General features: G+C 33.6%; 1 protein-coding gene across 2 annotated transcripts in view; it reads left to right on the top strand.

Moving 5' to 3' along the window:
- The window catches only part of LOC100372927 (sorting nexin-27-like), a 49503-nt gene that overhangs the window by 3545 nt on the left and 23737 nt on the right, over positions 1-22221 (top strand). For both annotated transcript variants that reach the window (XM_085492373.1, XM_085492372.1), the window contains exon 2: positions 18288-18351. In XM_085492373.1, coding sequence (XP_085348499.1) covers positions 18288-18351 — 64 coding nt within the window. The remainder of the gene's footprint in view (positions 1-18287; positions 18352-22221) is intronic.

Here is a 22221-nt window from a genome sequence, read left to right as displayed (position 1 = left end):
GACAAAAAAAATTTTCTCATTTATTTTAATATTTATTTTATTACATTTTATTTATTTTTGACTCCCGTGTGCGAAGCACACAATGGGAGTCTTTGCAGTTACCCTGTCTGTATGTGTGATCTGATATCTCAAGAACCGTATGTTGGTTTTAATGAAACTTGGTGAATAGGTGCTCTGGGCTAATACACAGATTTGATTAGGTTTTGATTAGTCAATTTTTGGCTTTTCCACTGATATCTCAGGTACTAATCATCACATTTCAATAAAACTGAATTCATCGCAGAGGTGCTCTGAAACTAATTAGAATAAAAACCATGGATAAAAAATCAAATGTATTTTCTGTATGTATTATAAATTGTGATAATGTGAATCACATTTTTTCATGTTGTGCATCTCAAATAGCAGACATAAATTAGTTGCCAAGCTTCTTGTTTGAAAAGCAAATCTTAAATTTTGATTAATTTTAATGTGTCTCCAATACTCTCAGCACTCAAGAGTTCTTTCTAAGCTTCCTTTGATATTTATTTTATTTTTTACTTGTTTAATAAGACATGGTTCCATACAATCATGAATGTATCTTGTCTATTATTTTGGTCACATAACATACTGTGGAATGCTTTATTTGCACTGGCATTTTATTTTCCCTGTTTTGCCTGTAGTCAATTTTCTGCAAAATAAATTCCAGTGAAAATGCAGCTTTCTCTATACGTTGCATTGAGTCTTAATACAACATAGTGAAAATTAGATCCACACAATGCCAGAAAGCTGTTTTCAGCGAAAATAAATTCCAGAGAAAATAAAGTATTTTACAGTAGTCAGCAATATTGCAAGCAACTTTTCTAACAATGTTTCTGTTTTAATGTATTTAAACTAAAACAGCTAAATTGTTAGAGATATTGCATGCAATACCGTATTTGCTCTATTAGCAGCGCATGCTCTTAGGTAAATAACAGAGGTGTTTCTATGGTCAAAATACATCATATTTTAATAAATCAGTATACAATCAATGCAATTGTTGCCGTACATGTGCTTCTATTGGAGATGCTCTTCTAATACAGCATGTATGGTATACAATCTAAATGCAACCAGAGTGAAATTGTTTTTGAAATTAATATTGAAATGCAGATATTAATTTTCCCTCTGCTATTAATTAATCCACAAACCAGAATTATTGACATCCATTTATATATGACCTAGTTTCTTCTTGTACTCAGTGTCCCCTTATCTTGGCAGGAAGAATTGCCATATTTTTCCCTAAGTCATATAGTGACAAATATTTTTTTTTTACACTGGTGAAGCAGCAATTTTTTTTTTGAAGAACCCTTCACTTTGCAAATTTTTTTTTTTCGTTTCTGACCTCCCCTCCCCTCAAAAATCAAATGGTCCAACCCTTAACCGTAGAACATTTTCTTTCCTTCACAAACCAGTGAACTTAACACCTAGTAAATATCTGTGCAACATCAAATCTGCTAAAATAAAAATCTGTGGATATTTCTTCTTTCAAAGTACATTCAAATGCTATTTATTTATTCCTATTTTTGTCTTTACATTATTCGTATACACATACCAACTAATGTTATTAATTATTAGATCAACTGTTGACCTTTGACCCCATTTTGTGTGTAGACTATTTATTAGACTTACTATTAATGTGTGTGACATATTTTGAAATTTCTCATGCTAATCCATGAATGTGTAAATTACTCGGAATCCGCAATAAAATGTAGACATTTACGAACTTTGCATGAGGCTGCACCTTTTTATAATCAAACAACGTATCACACACGTTTGGAATCATGCACACATACAAATCCTATACTGGGAGGTGGGGGTTGTTTGTTCTTTTCCTTCATGTGGGAACTAGGCAAACAGCCAGAATTGCAAATCAGATATAATGGTGGCTTGTCATTTGAAAGATTTGATGAAACTATGAAGAAGTTATTTATTAACAACATAATGGTTTCATTATGTGTCTGAAGTGACAGTTAGTATATTATTGTGATAACATTGGCTGACTACCAGTACTTGCTGGTAGTAGGGTGAGTGGTTCATGAGATAGATTATGGGAACAATACAGCGTCAGATGGCCATAGCGTGTCATTGTTTACAAACAAGCGTCTACCCATGAGCCTTTGCATTTTTAGCGTGTGTTGTTATTGTCGCTTGAGACTCAATTCCCGCGTGTGTTCAGGTGACTACCCTCCCGCTTTAAATAAGAACATGCTTGCATGCGAGCATATAGCTTAAATTAAGTTCTCATGGAAAACGTCACATCAATTCTGGTATGCTACAGTGTTTTAATTAAATCTCACATAGGTATATTGCAAATATGGTATTGGCATAAAATTAAAATTAATGTTGCTCCAGCATTTGATTGCTATGCATGGCATAAATATTCGTACACATTATTGTTAGTATTTTAATTTTTATACTAAACAATATGTTTTTTGAATAAGGAGAATTGTAAATATTTGTATCAGGAACTATTTCTATTTCCATTGAGATCTTAAAGATCAAATATAATTACCGGTACTGACAAATTATTGAGCATTTCTTTTGATGATGAAAATTTACTGGTTTATAAAACGTTTAGCACAATTACACTGCAGTGATTGCAGCCCATTTATTTGGTCTGTTTATTGGTAATCTTATCTGACTGGTGACAGACAGGGCTTGAACTTTAGTTGCTAGGGGCACACAATTTCAAGGTACAAAACTCAAAATTGATTTGTTCATGTTTTAATTGCTTGAAAGATTGCAGTACATACCAACATGGCCGCTAATGGGACATTTTTGAATCAAATCACTCAAACTTGGTTTGCTTGAGATAGGTAAATGTGGTTTATGTACACTTATTATCTCTGATAGGAATACTTTTTAGTTCATGTCCATGCTTACATTTTAGGTACTGTCTGTCTGTCTGTCTGTCTGTCCATCCGGCATCATATCTTGGACACGCCTGGACCAATTTTGTTCAAAGTTGGAACGAAGAGAAGCGATAATGGTCCACATGTGTACTTTGATTTGTTATGTCCAATTTTGTCATTAAAACAACATTTGAACATGTCATTAACCATTTCTCAGGCATGCATGAGCTGATTTCATTGTGGGTTACTGATAAATTTAATTTTGTTTTGTGATTTTATTCAAAATGGCCAACTGGCAACCATTTTGTATTTTTTATAAACTTGTATTTTTCCTGTTTCTCAGATACACTTTCAATGTTTTCATTAAGATTTAGCAAGACATGATCAGTTGCATGTTTTTTTTGGATTTTAATTAAATTCAAACGACTAGATGTACCGTAAAATCTGTATTAGAAGCCGCATCCCTAATAGAAGTCGCACCCATTCTTTTTGAATGTTTGAGAACCAAAAATTCATCATTTCTCATATGTGTAGATGCTCTAATAGAAGCCGAATTCCCTCTGTTGCATTGTACCATTTTAATAGAAGCCGCGGTTTCTAATACAGATTTTACAGTAATATTTGTAAACATAAAAATAAAATCAATCATGGTGTGAACATCACACATGCTGTTTTACTGATGCACATCAGATTCTGTGTGTGATTTTATTCAAAATGCCTGACTGGTGGCCTTGTTTTTATTTTCCTCAACTTTTACCATTTCTTGGATGTACCTTGAATGATTTTATTCAAAATAGATACAGAAACAAGGCCTTAATTCTATATGCATGCTGATTTTCCTTTATTTTGGACAGACTGACAGCCATTTTTCTCCCTCAAAACAGCAAAAATCTACATTTGAACATGCCATCAAATGTTTCCCACGCATGACTTGGCCGCTTTCATTAAAACTTTGTATGAACATCATATATGAATGGTTACTGATGCATGTAATTTTTTTTCGTAATTTAATCCAACATCAGCAATGTTGTTTTTATTTTCTTATTGTCAATCTTTGGTCAATTATGTTTAAAATATGTACATGTACAAAGACAAAACATAATTAGATATAATGCCATGATATTTTTTCTTTGACGTCAGCAGACACAACAACTATGTGATATGCATTTTGATCTATCCTGTCACACTGTGGAGTTATGAACGTCATGTACATGTATTTGATTACACACTCATCAATTTTTTTTATTTTGATGATCCTTCACCAACTAGTAGACAGTTTTATCCCCCCAAAAACATGTCATCAAAACATGTTTCTCTGATATGTCTAGTCTGGTTTCATTCAAATTTGATACACATGTGATTTGTTTGTTTCAAAATGTCCAACTGGGGGCCATGTCGTTATATTATTATATTCTATATTCTTTATTCTATAATGTAAAGCCAAATTCTGAGAATCACATTTTGAAGGATTTGTTGGTACTGCATGTGCCTTTTTACATGTTTCTACTTCAGCTATAATACTCATTGTGTTTAGCCCAGTGTTTATTGATAACAGTGGCTATAAAACTATGCTTGATTGGTTGGTTGAATGAGATGACTGTGTGATCACTCAATTGTATCATATGTCACTGAACTTTGTTGTGATTGTATCCCTTTGTTGTAAGAGAAAAAAACCTGTTTGAATAGGTTGAATGGAAACTTTTGATTTGCAACAATGAATTGTTAAAAGACAGTACTATATAAATGCAATCTGATTCACAATATGCTCTCCTTTGGTATCTTTATCCTTGTAAGCTTAGGGTGTGATTTCACATGCAGCTTCATTTATGGATTAAAACTTTGAATGCCAAAAAAAAACATGTACAGGCACACATGATTTTATATCAACAGATTTTTATTTCACAAATTGTTAATGCATGAGCTGCTCCGAATTTTTGTCAGTTTTGATAATACTGGTAAATGTAAAATTTTTGATGTTATTTACCGGTACTCTCTGTGTTTTAAATATCAGTCTTGTCAAAGACCCAACAAAGATCTATATTTCTTACTTATGTATGTTGCTGAAAACAAATCAATATACATGTACAATACAATATTGACCTTGGTGAAGGTCGATATTCAAATTTGTTGACCTGAAAAGACTATTGTTTTGTTAACCAAGGCAAAGCCAGAAGCCAAGGAAAAACAGGCTGCATTGAAAGATCTCTCTTGCCCCAGTTTCCAATGACAACATCCTGAATTCTCTTCGTTCACAAGTAGCTGTTTCCTCACACTTCTAATGGTTTGTGTTATTTATATTTCATAATCCCTTCTAAAATTATATTTATATTTTTAAACTATATCTATGGGTGACTCTTAAAAAGTCGTAATGTTTACTCATGACATCCATGCACCCAAACAAAACAGCACACTGAACTGTGGCCACTCGTACCTAAATAAAAAACAATACAACAGCATGTTTCCGGTTAAATGAACCATTTAATGTCATTAAAGAAGGAGTCATAAATTTCCTTTGATGAAGTAAAAAGAAATGTTTAATCGTTATAAGATATGTCAACAAATCCTAGAATGCTTGCAAAATTCAAACTAATCATTGCACAGGGTGGCGACTGGGCAGACAAACAGATGAACGGACAGACACAATATAGTACCGGTATACAATATTGCAATAAAATACACTATTAAGATTAATATACAGTATTTATATATTATGGTGTAATTAAAAAACAATTCATTTTTAGCTGTGGTGTATTAAATAAAAACGTTAAAAACATGAAAGAAAAAGTAAGAAGCTGTATAAAATAAACTTGGCATACATGAACAGGTAGATAGGTAAAGTCACTAGCACATGAGTTTTAGATGTTTTTTAATAAGAACATTGATAATATGATCAACTTGTTTTGGGTTTGTGGAACTAAACATAAATGGTATTTGGTTTTAAAATCTATCAAGGGTGTAAAATTTGCAGGAGGCAATAATATGAATTTCATCCTTAGATTTGGATGTCTTTCAATGTTGTGAATTTCTTTTATTCTACGTATTCCTTCAATCTATGGGTCTTTATATCGGTAATTTTCTAGTTGTTTGATCGCATGGCATGTATTACCTATGGGACTTTACTTTTTATTTTGGTATTATTTTATTACTTGTTTTTAGCTCAATATGGGCCAACACACTGTGACATTATTTGTGGATATTTTTTGCCTACCAGCATGTACATGTTTGAAAACAGATCAAAGCTAACTCACTGTGGCAACATTTCAAAAATGCTGTGTTGTTAACCACAGGACACATCTATATATGTATATACGGTATAACAGCAGAACAACATCATTGATTTACCCTTAACTGCACTTGTTCTTGCCAACCTGCCACCACCCCCTCCCTTGTTTTATCGTTCATTTGACCATTGACATTTATACATCTGTTAAGCAGGCTTTATATAGAATCGAAAAATAAATTTTTATTTGTGGACCATTAACTACATGCGTTTCAAACTATGTAACACCTACCCGGTAGTATAATTTATCTCCCATCTTAAAATTTGATTAGGAAACATGCATGATATTAATAAATTGCTTGTATCAGTGAGAGTAAACGGTAGCTTTTTTGGTGTGAAAGCAACCATAGTGTGAAGTGAGATTATATTTCCAACACTCCGGTGAACTTTGTTCTTTCCGTGCCCTAATTTGCAATAAGTATGATCCACTTGTAAATATCTTTCATACTTAGTTTTCTTGTACTTCTGTTAGAGATGTTTGTGTAGGCTAATGGAGTACCGTATGTGCAGTACTGTTATCTCATGTATTTTATTAAATCCATACACGTCACGTATGTTCACAGCTGAAACTGTGTTAATATTTACTCATACGTCTTACGCAATTCTCTATGCTTCACTATTATAAAAATGATATATGTATTACTAAAAGAAATAGCATATGCAACCACTTGTTTGGGAGGTGGGCTATAAATACCACAATGGGGAATGTGATGGTATGAAGCGATAATAATCCTTGCAACCATACCTGAAGGGTACTTATAACAATACGGTGTAACACATACCTATAGCTGTGTACATTGACAGTAACTACAGTAACGTACTTTTACAACACTACACAGCCAGTGGTATGATTGAATTCCCCATGGAACAGCCATACATATTATACACTACTGTTATGTACCTGGGTGTTTGTGTACCTTGTGGTACACTGTACCTATTATTTACCAGATTCTGAATACAGATGTGTCGCCATTCATCAAATTTTCAATACATAATATTCTCTATTGTGTTGTGAGGTTTGAGTATGACATAACAAATATTTGTGATTTTAAAATTTCTTTCAGTTTTCTTCCAAATCTTTCGGATTTTTAAATTGTTGGTCTATTATCACTACACTTTATTTAATGTGGGATTTTTCATATGAGGGCGACATTATTTGATACAATATGACATAACTGTGGCAAAAAAAAACACAGCTAAACTTGAGAAACTCAGGAGAGACTTCTAAGAATAGTCATTTCTGGTTGTAGAAACCTGTCAGTTTTCTACTAGGCAACACAGAATGTGTACCTCATTTCACAAGTCCCTGTTTTGTAAAGCTTCACACTATATTCATGATCTATTCTTGATTAGAAAAACTGAAATTGAGTCAAAATTACTTATAAATAGATTTGAGTCATTTACTTACCATCACCACCGCCACCCCACCCCACCTCCATCTTTGGAACATGCTTAGTGCTACTGTTATATTATTACTGTGGCCGCCAAAAAAGAATGGAACATGAGTATTGCAGTATGAGGCACTGTTTTTTCTAATGATATAGCTACACTACACAAAGTAATATTATAATGTAATGGTTACATTGTGAGCAATATAGCTATATCATTAGCAAAAACGGTGTCTCGTACTGTAATATTGTTGTTCCATTCTTTCTTGCGATCACAGTAAATCAGCTTATAATGTTACTATTTTTTAAAAAAATATAAAAATAAAACAGATGCTTTCAATACTTTTTAAAATAGTTATTAATTTTATGGCTTATTTATATTGCTGGTACATCATAGTTCTAGAGCTGTTTATGGACAAAATGTTCATAAAAAAGAAGTGTGTAACCATGTCTAGAGTTTGGATGTATCTTTAGAGTTTTGACTCTTGATACCGGGTATTTAAGGAAGTTTTTCTAATCTTTCTTAAAGTGGTTGAAATTATTTCCTGGGCTTTATTTAAACCGACATGTGGACTATAAATGGAACCCAAAACAATGGGGATTAGTTCGGTACGCGTCCTGCTGCTGTACGCAGCTCCGGTAATTGTTCAGTAAATTGCTTTTTTTGGTATACAAATGTACTTTCGGCCACTATGTCGTACCAAAAATGGATAGGTGTGACTATGAATATACTAGCCTTGATGTGATGTTACGATTGTGATCCCAAATAGCGTGTACGTTTAGATAATGTAATGACTTTGTCGAGCGGAGCTTATCATATGAGTGATTGTCCGTCGGCGTCTGTCGTCCGTGTCAATGTTTTACTTTTTCGACTTCTTCTTGAAAACTACAAGCATGAATGCTTTGATACTTGGTGTATATGTACCTTGGGTAGACTTCTCTCAGATTTGTTCATTTCATGATGATATCTTCAATTCTCTAATTTTGGTGAATATTTTTGTCATTTTTGGTAAAAAGTGATATTTTCGACTTCTTGTTGAAAACCGCAAGTCCAATTGCTTTGATATTACATATATAGGTACTACATGTGGACCTCTCTCAGATTTGTTCATTTCATGATGATATCTTCAATTCTCTAATTTTGGTGAATATTTTTGTAATTTTTGGTAAAAACTGATATTTTCAACTTCTTGTTAAAAACCGCAAGTCCAATTGCTTTGATATTACATATATAGGTACTACATGCGAACCTATAATTGAAATGTGCATTGCTAACAGCGGAGCTATCTCAGCCGAGAGGCTGCTTGTTTAAATATTTGTTATCGTGTTTGAATGTGTACTGCGTCTTCTGTGGTGAAAATACAACAATGATACAATGTAAGCGAGTAGCTTATTCAGCTGCGTGTACATCTCTTTTCCGCACTGATTGTGATTTTATACAAGTGTCATCCCCACAGAAATCACACCTTGTCAGTTATTATACTTATTTCTTGACAACATCAACAACGAACACAGTTGTTATCATGCCGACATGTAAATTGAGTATGATGCGAAATTTCGTTCTTTTTACCGGAAAGTTAGTCGATGAGTTTTGAGGGTGTTTATGTTCTATTCTATTTCAGTCATTCTTGTGTTTTCGTCTAAGCCAGAAAATAAACAACGACGGAAATGTACGTTCGGACATGAGGACTCGTTGAAATACGAATTTAAATACAGTTTAATCTGCTTTCTGGCCTGAGTAACGCATGATATTTCATCGATATCGTACACTACAATGTCACTCAATTTATGACTTGATTGCTCCGGGCGATTTCTGTAACATGCGAATATAACCCGGAACCACTGTCACTAAAAAAGACTGTGCCGAAACTATACGTCTTCAATGTAACCACAGTGACTAAATCATGATGTAATGGATCTCAGTTCGCTATGTTGAATAATCTGTTTGTAAATATACCCAGAGGATTACGATGTTCTGTAAATACACTCTGTGCTGGTAACGAGAAACTAATTAACACTAGACATTATGCATAGCCACTCCCCAATAAACAAGGATTATCTTGCGGCCCGGCCGCAAGACATGGATGGGCCTTTAATGTTTGATTAAGAAACATGCCACTAACCTTGTCAATCATTGAATTGTGAATTAATTTTAGATTCGGTTACCGCATAGTATATCACTGCTGCCACCAATGACTGAAGAAAAACTATTAATTATTCTGAGAACATTTACAAACATCTTGTGATCACCCTTCAAAAATGAAATTATCATAAATCTACTTTTTCAGGAATTTTTTGAGTCAGTGACTTTCGTGAAATTTGTAGCAATAAAAAATCAAACTTTGAATAAAGTTTCAATATAATTGCTTATACGAGGATATACTTTACATGATTATATTACTCAGTTGGTCTCACATTTTATGTCAATTTCATTATTTCCCACTTCTTCAAAGTTCAATATGTCAAGATCACTACCAATATATCACTGAATGATTTGATATCACATCAATGATGTGCCAGTGAAATTACTGCTAATTAGTTCAGTATGATTACAAAAATAGTTCATAGACCATTTTTACTAAAAATAGAGCATGATAGTCACATTTTTTGATAAGATATCAGTAATAACCATGTGTAGAATTGTAGTGCTGTAGTGAATCAGAAAAAAACAATTGAATTTACCATTATAGTGTCTCACTAAATGGATGTGTTTCGAAGTTACTGGGAAATGCGTTGATGGTGAGGGATTGATAAATATAAATGTCGTACTCAATAAATATATGTACATTAACACGGATCACTTTAACTGTGGGACATTTTCTGTGTTCTCCCCTATGTTTGAATGGTTTCTTCCTGACAGTGCTGAGATGACTGTCATTCCTGTGGTGGGTAGCATTGATTACATCCTTTGATTTACAATTTAATACTGTGCTGATACACAAGTGGATCAAATCTGTGGAAAAGGTCAGCTCACTACCAGTGTTACACTCATTTACACTAAATAAATGAATAGATAAATAAATAATTAAACTAGTATTTTTGTACATATGACTATATTAAACTTCATCATGACTGATAACTGGGTCAATGACCTCCATTGTCAACAACTGGAAGAGACAATTCAAGCCCCATGTAGATTTGGATAAATATAGGCATCACATTATCTTTTAAAATTTTGACATTGGCCTCAACTTAAATTATTTGGCATGATTTCTATAATGCTGTGTGATTCCGTGAAAATAAAATCCAGCGAATTACTTTTTTTCCTATATTTCACATTAAACTCATCAAAAATCAGTGAAAATAAATTCCACACAAAAAGCCTTTTCAGCGAAAATTAATTCCAGCGAAAATAAAGTATTCCACAGTAAATAGTCATGTGACAAATGATGAGATATCGTGAGAACGGCAAATGTTGTGTCATTAATAAAGTTTAATGTATAAAAGCTTTGTACATACAGTAACAAAAAATGAATAGAACAAAATCAATTGATGTTTTTCGATGAACATATGTCTTTTGACTTTTTTCCTTCATACTGGCTGTCAAAATTGATTGCAACTGAACATTGTGTAAACAAGGAATCTGTCTAAAACCAGTTACTAGTATATTCGGTCCAAAACTGCAGGCATTGGGGTCCTGGATGGTCAGTGTTTAACACTGTACATATGTTCACTCTGAAGCTTCTTAACCAATGGATTATTGCCTGTGTAAATAACAATATAGGTCAATTGATTGAACTGGTTTTAAAAAACAACAAATAACATGAAATCAGAGCTGCTACGTTTACAGCTGTTTTTTTTTTTTGCTGTCAGATGTCGTATGTGCCTTTTCGTTAATGAATACCATACTTTAGATGAGGAATTCAACTTTGCCATCAGAGATCATTAGTGTTATCTTTAGTTAGGCAGACAACTGATTATTCACTACTTTGTAATTTCTAGATTAAAGTGTTATCAAATCACATTATTTCAATGGGCAATGAGACTGTGAGGAAAAAATACTTGTTTGCTCCATGGTGACAATAAAAATATGCTTTCATTGACCAAAAAAAAAGAGCTTGATGGTGCATTCATGGCAGCAGTGGTGTACCTTAGATGATACGACATATGATTAACACATTTCATTAACGTTTGTATACATAGCAAATGATATTTCCCATGATGCACTGGTGCAGTCTTGAGTATTGTAGAGCTGCATGTGCTTGAAATTCATGAATTTTCTAGTGACACATTTGCTATCTCATTTGTCATGTGACTACTTAGTTGCATGTGATGTCCAGCTCAGTCTGCTGTCTATTGTTAGTGCAATTGTTTAGTGTATATGTACCGATATATATACGGTAGTTCATTGACACCGACCACCATCCACACTAACACCACAAGGGATTTGCCTAGTTTGGTATGGACAACCATTCTTCTCCCCAAGATGAAAGGTTGCCTCCAGTGTTTTGAGTTTGTTGAATAGTTTATTTGTTGTTTATTAGTCCCCGTTCGGACGCAGTCGGAAAACGGGGACTTATGTTTTGCCCTGTGTGCGTCCGTCCGTCCGTGCGTCCGTCCGTCCGTGATCACCTGTATCTCGAACATGCATGGACCGATTAAGTTCAAACTTCACTCATACATCACACATTATATGGGACATATGCACATGCATTTTTTTCATGATCCGATTAACGATAGCCGAACAGCGGCCATTTTAAGGCCGAAAATGCATCAAAATCGCACATTTTCACCATTCCGGACCCGGATCTCAGTTATGCATGAACGGATTTTGTTCAAATTTGGTACATACATTAAACATAATAGGACCTTGATGCACATCATTTTTTTTTTTGGATCGGGTTCGAAATGGCTGACTGGCGGCCATTTTGTTTTAAAGAATTCAGTTCTGGATCCGTATCTGAGACATGCTTGGATTGATCGAGTTCAAACTTCACACACACAAGGTACATCATGTCACAAATATGTATGTGCATTTGTTTCATGATCTCATTAACGATAGCCAAATGGCGACCGCTTTAAGGCCGAAAATGCATTGAAATCGCACATTTTCACCATTCCGGACCCGGATCTCAGTTATGCATGGACGGATTTCATTCAAATTTGGTACATACATTAAACATAATAGGACCTTGATGCACGTCATTTTTTTTTTCGGATCAATTTCGAAATAGCCGACTGGCGGCCATTTTGTTTTAAAGAATTCAGTTCTGGATCCGTATCCGAGACATGGTCTGGATTGATCAAGTTCAAACTTCACACACACAAGGTACATCATGTCACAAATATGTATGTGCATTTGTTTCATGATCTCATTAACGATAGCCAAATGGCAGCCGCTTTAAGGCCGAAAATGCATTGAAATCGCACATTTTCACCATTCCGGACCCGGATCTCAGTTATGCATGGACGGATTTCATTCAAATTTGGTACATACATTAAACATAATAGGACCTTGATGCACGTCATTTTTTTTTTCGGATCAAGTTCGAAATAGCCGACTGGCGGCCATTTTGTTTTAAAGAATACAGTTCTGGATCCGTATCCGAGACATGCTTGGATTGATCGAGTTCAAACTTCACACACACAAGGTACATCATGTCACAAATATGTATGTGCATTTGTTTCATGATCTCATTAACGATAGCCAAATGGGGGCCGCTTTAAGGCTGAAAATGCATTGAAATCGCACATTTTCACCATTCCGGACCCGTATCTCAGTTATGCATGGATGGATTTTGTTCAAATTTGGTACATACATTAAACATAATAGGACCTTGATGCACGTCTTTTTTTTTTCGGATCAAGTTCGAAATGGCCAACTGGCGGCCATTTTGTTAAAGAATTCAGTTCTGGATCCGTATCCAAGACATGTCTGGATTGATCAAGTTCAAACTTCACACACACATGGTACATCATGTCACAAATAGATATGTGCATTTGTTTCATGATCTGCTTAACTATAGTGGAATGATGGCCATTTTAAGGCCGAAAATGCATCAAAATCACGTATTTTCACAATTCCAGAACCGGATCTCAGTCATGCATGGATGGATTTTGTTCAGATTTAGCACAATGTGTTGTACATATGCAGGTGCATTTCGGTCATGATCTGCTTTGAATGTATATGTCACTCAAATATGAACGGAACGGGGACGTGTCATTGACAATGACTTGTTTAATATTAAAGTAGTTGAATAATAATAATGATTTTGACTAAAATGCAATACAGATGTGAAGAAAGACAAACAAACAAATAAAGTGAGAATAAAAATACACACAAGAAAAAACTGACAAGCAAATAAAAGTAGGAAAAAAAAGTATATACCGAGACATCTCATTATTAACAATGACACAGTGAGCAACCCCTCCCTATTGTATCTTACTACTGTGTTGTTTTTGTAAATAACAGCTAATAAAGCCAGTGTACATTTATTTCTGTACACTGGTACCTTATTTGATCTTGATCTCTTCAAAAGTCATTGATATAGTGATATTCAAAGGGAACACCCCTATATTTATTGTGCCTCATTTCACATGAATGACTTTTCCTCCTTTCATGTGAGATCATAAGAATGCATTATGCAGAATACAATATAATCTATAAATATTTCCCTGTCAAAGTGAGAGTGCTCAGAGAAACATAATTAAATATCACTGAGACATGATGAACCCCATGACATCATCATGTTCATGAATAATTGTCTCAAATGAGACAATAGCAGTTCAGACTATTAAAGTGCCCTACTGAACAGATTTGATCACTAACAGATGCTTGACATCACAAAATTACTTTCTACATTCTCTGTATATACTAGGCTTCTACTTAAAATAAAATAGTTTCAGAAATCTTTCTTGTCCTGTTTTTGTAACTTACACTTCATATTGAGCATTATATTTTCCTGAGGTTAATTTACCTTTCTTTGGATGTATCTTTAGATTATTTTCATGGTATTTGAAATTAGACTTGTGCTAGTGACGACACATAGTGCATTTTGCCACAGAAGTCATATTCATGTTTGGGACTACATGACAGGGCTGTGCGGCCATCTCTCTGTCAAATGGCAATTTGTAATGCGCTATCCTGGCGTCAACCAGGCTCGGTCGAACACAAGCACCTGCGGAGCTTAACCAATGTTTCCCCAAAGTCGCATTCGTAAGTGAATATATCTCAGCCAGTGGAATTGGGCCTTCCCGTTGAATCTGTGGCACACTCACTCAGGGTAGGGGTCGACCCTTTGATGTTCAGCCTACGGTAGGATTTGAACTTGGGTCTACCGATCATGAGTCTGATGCGACAACTACTATGCCACCAGTGACCAGTAAAATTAGCCTTAGCCACCAGCTTTTGCGATGTATGTAACATACATGTGTAATTTGTAGCTAAACGTAAATATAATTCACCGTTGATGACAGATGGAATCCCAGCATGCATTGTAAAATTTGTAAATGTATGGAAATCTGAGACTGTCAACCATGTACATGTAGTTGACTGAAATAAATGTGATGCTTGAGATACTTTGTTTTCAGTCTAGCTGTACACTCTATCCACCTGTTAGTGTTTGATGTCATACACTTCTACTTAGGCTGACCATTTATAATGTATGAACCACTTTATGTATTGCCTGAATTATTTATGCTTCTATGTCACTTTAGATTGATCGGCTAGCTGAAATTAAAATGAATCCTTAAAAGCAAAATTTTTCCTCACCAAAGCTAAGTTCTTCTCGCAAAGGGTTCACACTTTGAACAAAATGAGGTGGATAGAGTAGTTGGTTACTATTTAATATTTATATTTGAAAATCAGTGAGTTAAAATGTTATATTGAAATACATGTACATATAGGGTTTTTTTTAAAAACAAAGTGACCAAAAATTTCTTGATACATGTGTTATGTGACATGTGTTATGTGAAATGATTTTTCTCTCCATTTCAGATTGTGCTCGCTGCTTACCACAAGAATTTTTTGTATATCTATGGTCATAAGTCTTATTGAACTTCGTAGCTGTGAGGGGATCTTATTTTTAAGGCAAAATGTGTAGTGAACAATTGCTTTCATGGGCTCTAAAAATTTCAAGCCTTGATATTTTATTGCCAAATTAAATGAGCATCTCCAATAGCGTCAATTGAATAATGACAATGAATTGGAAAAAATAATATGTGCTCAACACTTAAACTGAATAACAAATTGCATTACCAAAAAATTAAATAAACTATTAACTAAAATAATAAATACAATTTGAAGTCAAGAACTAAACTATAATAATGTTACTTAACTGATTGGAATGTAACGAAACAAAATTCAGTCACATTTGATGACAAACAAGTTTTAACTTCAGTAATGACAAGCCCATTACTAACCATCTTGCTTAACCCTTTGACCACAAGATATATGTTCAACAAAATTTTAACAGTATTTTACATCGGCTTTTAGTATTTAAAAAGTGTGTCATTTGTTTTTTTCAAGATTTCATGTCAGACAGTACAGTGTATGGTACCAAAAGTTGACAATGTAACTCAAGTGTTTAATTTATTCACCATGTTCTTGAGGTTTTCCTAATCTGCTTGTCTACAAAATTCTACAGGTTTCTCAACTCAGAAAATTCTACAGATTTCTCAACTCAGAAAATTCTTCAGATTTCTCAACTCACAAAATTCTACAGGTTTCCTTATCTTACAAAATTCTACAGGTTCCCTTATCTTACAAAATTCTACAGGTTTCCTTATCTTACAAAATTCTACAGGTTTCCTTATCTTACAAAATTCTACAGGTTCCCTTATCTTACAAAATTCTACAGGTTTCCTTATCTTACAAAATTCTACAGGTTTCCTTATCTTACAAAATTCTACAGGTTTCCTTATCTTACAAAATTCTACAGGTTTCCTTATCTTACAAAATTCTACAGGTTTCCTTATCTTACAAAATTCTACAGGTTTCCTTATCTTACAAAATTCTACAGGTTTCCCAACTCAGAAAATTCTATAGGTTCCCTTATCTTACAAAATTCTACAGGTTTCTCAACTCAGAAAATTCTACAGGTTTCTCAACTCAGAAAATTCTACAGGTTTCTCAACTCACAAAATTCTACAGGTTTCTCAACTCACAAAATTCTACAGGTTTCCTTATCTTACAAAATTCTACAGGTTTCGCAACTCAGAAAATTCTACAGGTTCCCTTATCTTACAAAATTCTACAGGTTTCTCAACTCAGAAAATTCTACAGGTTTCTCAACTCAGAAAATTCTACAGGTTTCTCAACTCACAAAATTCTACAGGTTTCTCAACTCACAAAATTCTACAGGTTTCCTTATCTTACAAAATTCTACAGGTTTCTCAACTCAGAAAATTCTACAGGTTTCCTTATCTTACAAAATTCTACAGGTTTCCTTATCTTACAAAATTCTACAGGTTTCCTTATCTTACAAAATTCTACAGGTTTCCTTATCTTACAAAATTCTACAGGTTTCCCAACTCAGAAAATTCTACAGGTTCCCTTATCTTACAAAATTCTACAGGTTTCTCAACTCAGAAAATTCTACAGGTTTCTCAACTCAGAAAATTCTACAGGTTTCTCAACTCACAAAATTCTACAGGTTTCTCAACTCACAAAATTCTACAGGTTTCCTTATCTTACAAAATTCTACAGGTTTCGCAACTCAGAAAATTCTACAGGTTCCCTTATCTTACAAAATTCTACAGGTTTCTCAACTCAGAAAATTCTACAGGTTCCCTTATCTTACAAAATTCTACAGGTTTCTCAACTCAGAAAATTCTACAGGTTTCTCAACTCACAAAATTCTACAGGTTTCTCAACTCACAAAATTCTACAGGTTTCTCAACTCACAAAATTCTACAGGTTTCCTTATCTTACAAAATTCTACAGCTTTCTCAACTCAGAAAATTCTACAGGTTTCTCAACTCACAAATCTCTGCAGGATTTCCGAACTTACAAAATTTTATGGGTTTCTTTAACTAACAATATTCAACAGATTTTCTTAACTTACAAAGTTTTTTTAAAATAGAAATTTCGTGAAAATAAAGCTATTTATTATAAAAAAGTTAGAAAGGATTTCAACAAAGACTCTCATTCCACCTTGACAAATGTAACCACCATGATAATTAAGTCATCATAAAATACAAGTCTTAACAGGGTACAACAGTATTGTAGACAAATTATACTGGTATCTGTTAATTAGAACAATATCTATTGTCTCAGCTACACAATCTCCATTGTTACCAAGTTAGAGGTGGTTTTGCGTAACAACTTCGGCTTTAATGCACTAGTACACTTGTTGACATCATTTGATGTTGTTGCCAGTCACGAAAGTGGTGGAATTGTAGCTCTGTTGGGATCAAGTGTATTTTTAAATATGCAGGTTTGGTGACTTCCCTGTTTTTAAGTTAGCACTATATTTATGTGCATATCATCTTACTGTATAGTATAGCCTGTAGATTGAAATATTTAATTAACCGCAGACATGATACTATGTCTGGTTTGATGTGGGTACATTACGATGTATACAACTTGTGTAAAAAACATTGGTCACACAAAATTTCAATGCGTGAGTCGATTGTGACGTTTGGTAAAAACTTATTATCCAAATAGTGTACATGGTGAATGACTGTCTATTGCATAGCAGTTGGTAATGATATGAAGTGATATTGCTTATCTCTACACTAATTCCTCTGCATTCTGATAAAAGCGTGTTAAACTGTATAATAATATTTTAATTTGTGTATTTTTTTGTTCAGGTCTCAGTTCCTGGGGAGTCAGTAACGGCAGAAGTTTTAATCAAGAAAGCAGCATCTCAGTTAGGTGAGTTGATATATTTAATTCTCATATGATAGTCAGTCCATTTTTCCTGTCTCATATTTAAAAAGATGAGTGTGCCCTCCAACAAGAGTGATTTTTAGCTCCGCTGTCGACTTTGTCGAGCGGAGCTTATCATATGAGTGATTGTCCGTCGTCGTCGTCCGTCGTCGTCGTCGTCCGTGTCAATGTTTAGCTCCGCTGTCGACTTTGTCGAGCGGAGCTTATCATATGAGTGATTGTCCGTCGTCGTCGTCCGTCGTCGTCGTCCGTCGTCCGTGTCAATGTTTTACTTTTTCGACTTCTTCTTGAAAACTACAAGCCTGAATGCTTTGATACTTGGTGTATATGTACCTTGGGTAGACCTCTCTCAGATTTGTTCATTTCATGATGATATCTTCAATTTTCTAATTTTGGTGAATATTTTTGTCATTTTTAGTAAAAAGTGATATTTTCGACTTCTTGTTGAAAACCGCAAGTGCAATTGCTTTGATATTACATATATAGGTACTACATGTGGACCTCTCTCAGATTTGTTCATTTTGTAATGATATCTTTAATTCTCTAATTTTGGTGAATATTTTTTTCATTTTTGGTAAAAAGTGATATTTTCGACTTCTTGTTGAAAACCGCAAGTCCAATTGCTTTGATATTACATATATAGGTACTACATGTCGACCTCTCTCAGATTTGTTCATTTTGTAATGATATCTTCAATTCTCTAATTTTGGTGAATATTTTTGTAATTTTTGGTAAAAAGTGATATTTTCGACTTCTTGTTGAAAACCGCAAGTCCAATTGCTTTGATATTACATATATAGGTACTACATGTGGACCTCTCTCAGATTTGTTCATTTTGTAATGATATCTTTAATTCTCTAATTTTGGTGAATATTTTTGTAATTTTTGGTAAAAAGTGATATTTTCGACTTCTTGTTGAAAACCGCAAGTCCAATTGCTTTGATATTACATATATAGGTACTACATGTGGACCTCTCTCAGATTTGTTCATTTTGTAATGATATCTTTAATTCTCTAATTTCGGTGAATATTTTTGTAATTTTTGGTAAAAAGTGATATTTTCGACTTCTTGTTAAAAACCGCAAGTCCAATTGCTTTGATATTACATATATAGGTACTACATGTGGACCTCTCTCAGATTTGTTCATTTCATAATGATATCTTTAATTCTCTAATTTTGATGAATATTTTTGTAATTTTTGGTAAAAAGTGATATTTTCGACTTCTTGTTGAAAACCGCAAGTCCAATTGCTTTGATATATTATACATATAGGTACTACATGTGGACCTCTCAGATTTGTTCATTTTCTAATGATATCTTCTGTTCTTTAATTGCCATGTGCATTGCTAACAGCGGAGCTATCTCAGCCGACAGGCTGCTTGTTTTACTTTTTCGACTTCTTCTTGAAAACTACAAGCCTAAATGCTTTGATACTTGGTGTATATGTACCTTGGGTAGACCTCTCTTAGGTTTGTTCATTTCATGTTGATATCTTTAATTCTCTAATTTTGGTGAATATTTTTGTCATTTTTGGTAAAAACTGATATTTTCGACTTCTTGTTAAAAACCGCAAGTGCAATTGCTTTGATATTACATATATAGGTACTACATGTGGACCTCTCTCAGATTTGTTCATTTCGTGATGATATCTTCAATTCTCTAATTTTGGTGAATATTTTTGTCATTTTTGGTAAAAACTGATATTTTCGACTTCTTGTTAAAAACCGCAAGTGCAATTGCTTTGATATTACATATATAGGTACTACATGTGGACCTCTCTCAGATTTGTTCATTTTGTAATGATATCTTTAATTCTCTAATTTTGGTGAATATTTTTGTCATTTTTGGTAAAAACTGATATTTTCGACTTCTTGTTAAAAACCACAAGTGCAATTGCTTTGATATTACATATATAGGTACTACATGTGGACCTCTCTCAGATTTGTTCATTTTGTAATGATATCTTTAATTCTCTAATTTTGGTGAATATTTTTGTCATTTTTGGTAAAAACTGATATTTTCGACTTCTTGTAAAAAACCGCAAGTGCAAATGCTTTGATATTACATATATAGGTACTACATGTAGACCTCTCTCAGATTTGTTCATTTTGTAATGATATTTTTAATTCTCTATTTTTGGTGAATATTTTTGTCATTTTGGGGTGAAAAGTGATATTTTCGACTTCTTGTTAAAAACCGCAAGTCCAATTGCTTTGATACTACATATATAGGTACTACATGTGGACCTCTCTCAGATTTGTTTATTTCGTGATGATATCTTCAATTCTCTAATTTTGGTGAATATTTTTGTCATTTTTGGTAAAAAGTGATATTTTCGACTTCTTGTTGAAAACTGTAAGTCCGATTGCTTTGATATTACATATATAGGTACTACATGTGGACCTCTCTCAGATTTGTTCGTTTTGTGATGATGTCTTCAATTCTCTAATTAATTTATTTTGGTGAATATTTTTGTAATTTTTGGTAAAAAGTGATATTTTCGACTTCTTGTTAAAAACTGTAAGTCCGATTGCTTTGATACTATTCATATTGTTCATTTTCTAATGATGTCTTCAGTTCTTTAATTGAAATGTGCATTGCTAACAGCGGAGCTATCTCAGCCGATAGGCTGCTTGTTTTAGGGATTCTGAGTCAAAATTGAATCCCTAAATATCAAATTGAGTCAGCTTGTTGACTGCTGGGCAGGTCAGTCATCAAAAAAAAAATTAAATTTTATGTAACTGTATACATGTGTCCCTGATTTTCTTCATTTTCACACTTATTTTGTTTAGAAAATGGGAATTTCTTTTTACTAAATTCCACAACCATAGTAAGATGTCTTCAAGATTTGTTCATTTCATGATCATATCTTCAATTCTCTAATTTTGGTGAATATTTTTGTAATTTTTGGTAAAAAGTGATATTTTCGACTTCTTGTTAAAAACCGCAAGTCCAATTGTTTTGATATTACATATATAGGTACTACATGTGGATCTCTCTCAGATTTGTTCATTTTGTAATGATATCTTTAGTTTTCTAATTTTAATGAATATTTTTGTCATTTTTGGTAAAAAGTGATATTTTCACTTGTTAAAAACCACAATCATTTATGGTGAAAAATTATATTTTTGAATTCTTGTTGAAAACACCAAGTCCCATTGCATTGATACTATGCATATTGTTCATTTTCTAATGATATCTTCTGTTCTTTAATTGAAATGTGCATTGCTAACAGCGGAGCTATCTCAGCCGAGAGGCTGCTTGTTTAGAAAATGTGAATTTCTTTTTACTAAATTCCACAACCATAGTAAGATGTCTTCAAGATTACCTTATGTCAATGATTGTATGATTTTCTGTTGCATCAATGACCCATCAGTTCGACTGCATGATCTCGCATGAAAGACGCGCACCGAACGTCTGATGAAAAATTGAATGGTCTATTATGGTAGTGCAATTACCCAGGTAGTTGTGTCACTGCAAATCTATGTACATCAGTGGTGTGTTATATCACTTTGAAAGGCATACTACCCGTACTTACTATAATGTAGTATTATGTATTGAATTCACTGCATATCTTTGCTTCAACCGCCATCATTTTTTAGCTCCACTGTCGACTTTGTCAAGCGAAGCTTATCATATGAATGATTGTCCGTCATCGTCCGTGTCAATGTTTTACTTTTTCGACTTCTTCTTGAAAACTACAAGCCTGAATGCTTTGATACTTGGTGTATATGTACTTTGGGTAGACCTCTCTCAGATTTGTTCATTTCATGATCATATCTTCAATTCTCTAATTTTGGTGAATATTTTTGTAATTTTTGGTAAAAAGTGATATTTTCGACTTCTTGTTAAAA

The sequence above is a fragment of the Saccoglossus kowalevskii genome, chromosome 17, assembly GCF_978046115.1.
Source record: "Saccoglossus kowalevskii chromosome 17, keSacKowa6.1, whole genome shotgun sequence".
Taxonomy (NCBI): domain Eukaryota; kingdom Metazoa; phylum Hemichordata; class Enteropneusta; family Harrimaniidae; genus Saccoglossus; species Saccoglossus kowalevskii.
The sequence above is the reverse complement of the archived record's forward strand: the minus strand, read 5'-3'. Positions and strand labels throughout refer to the sequence as shown.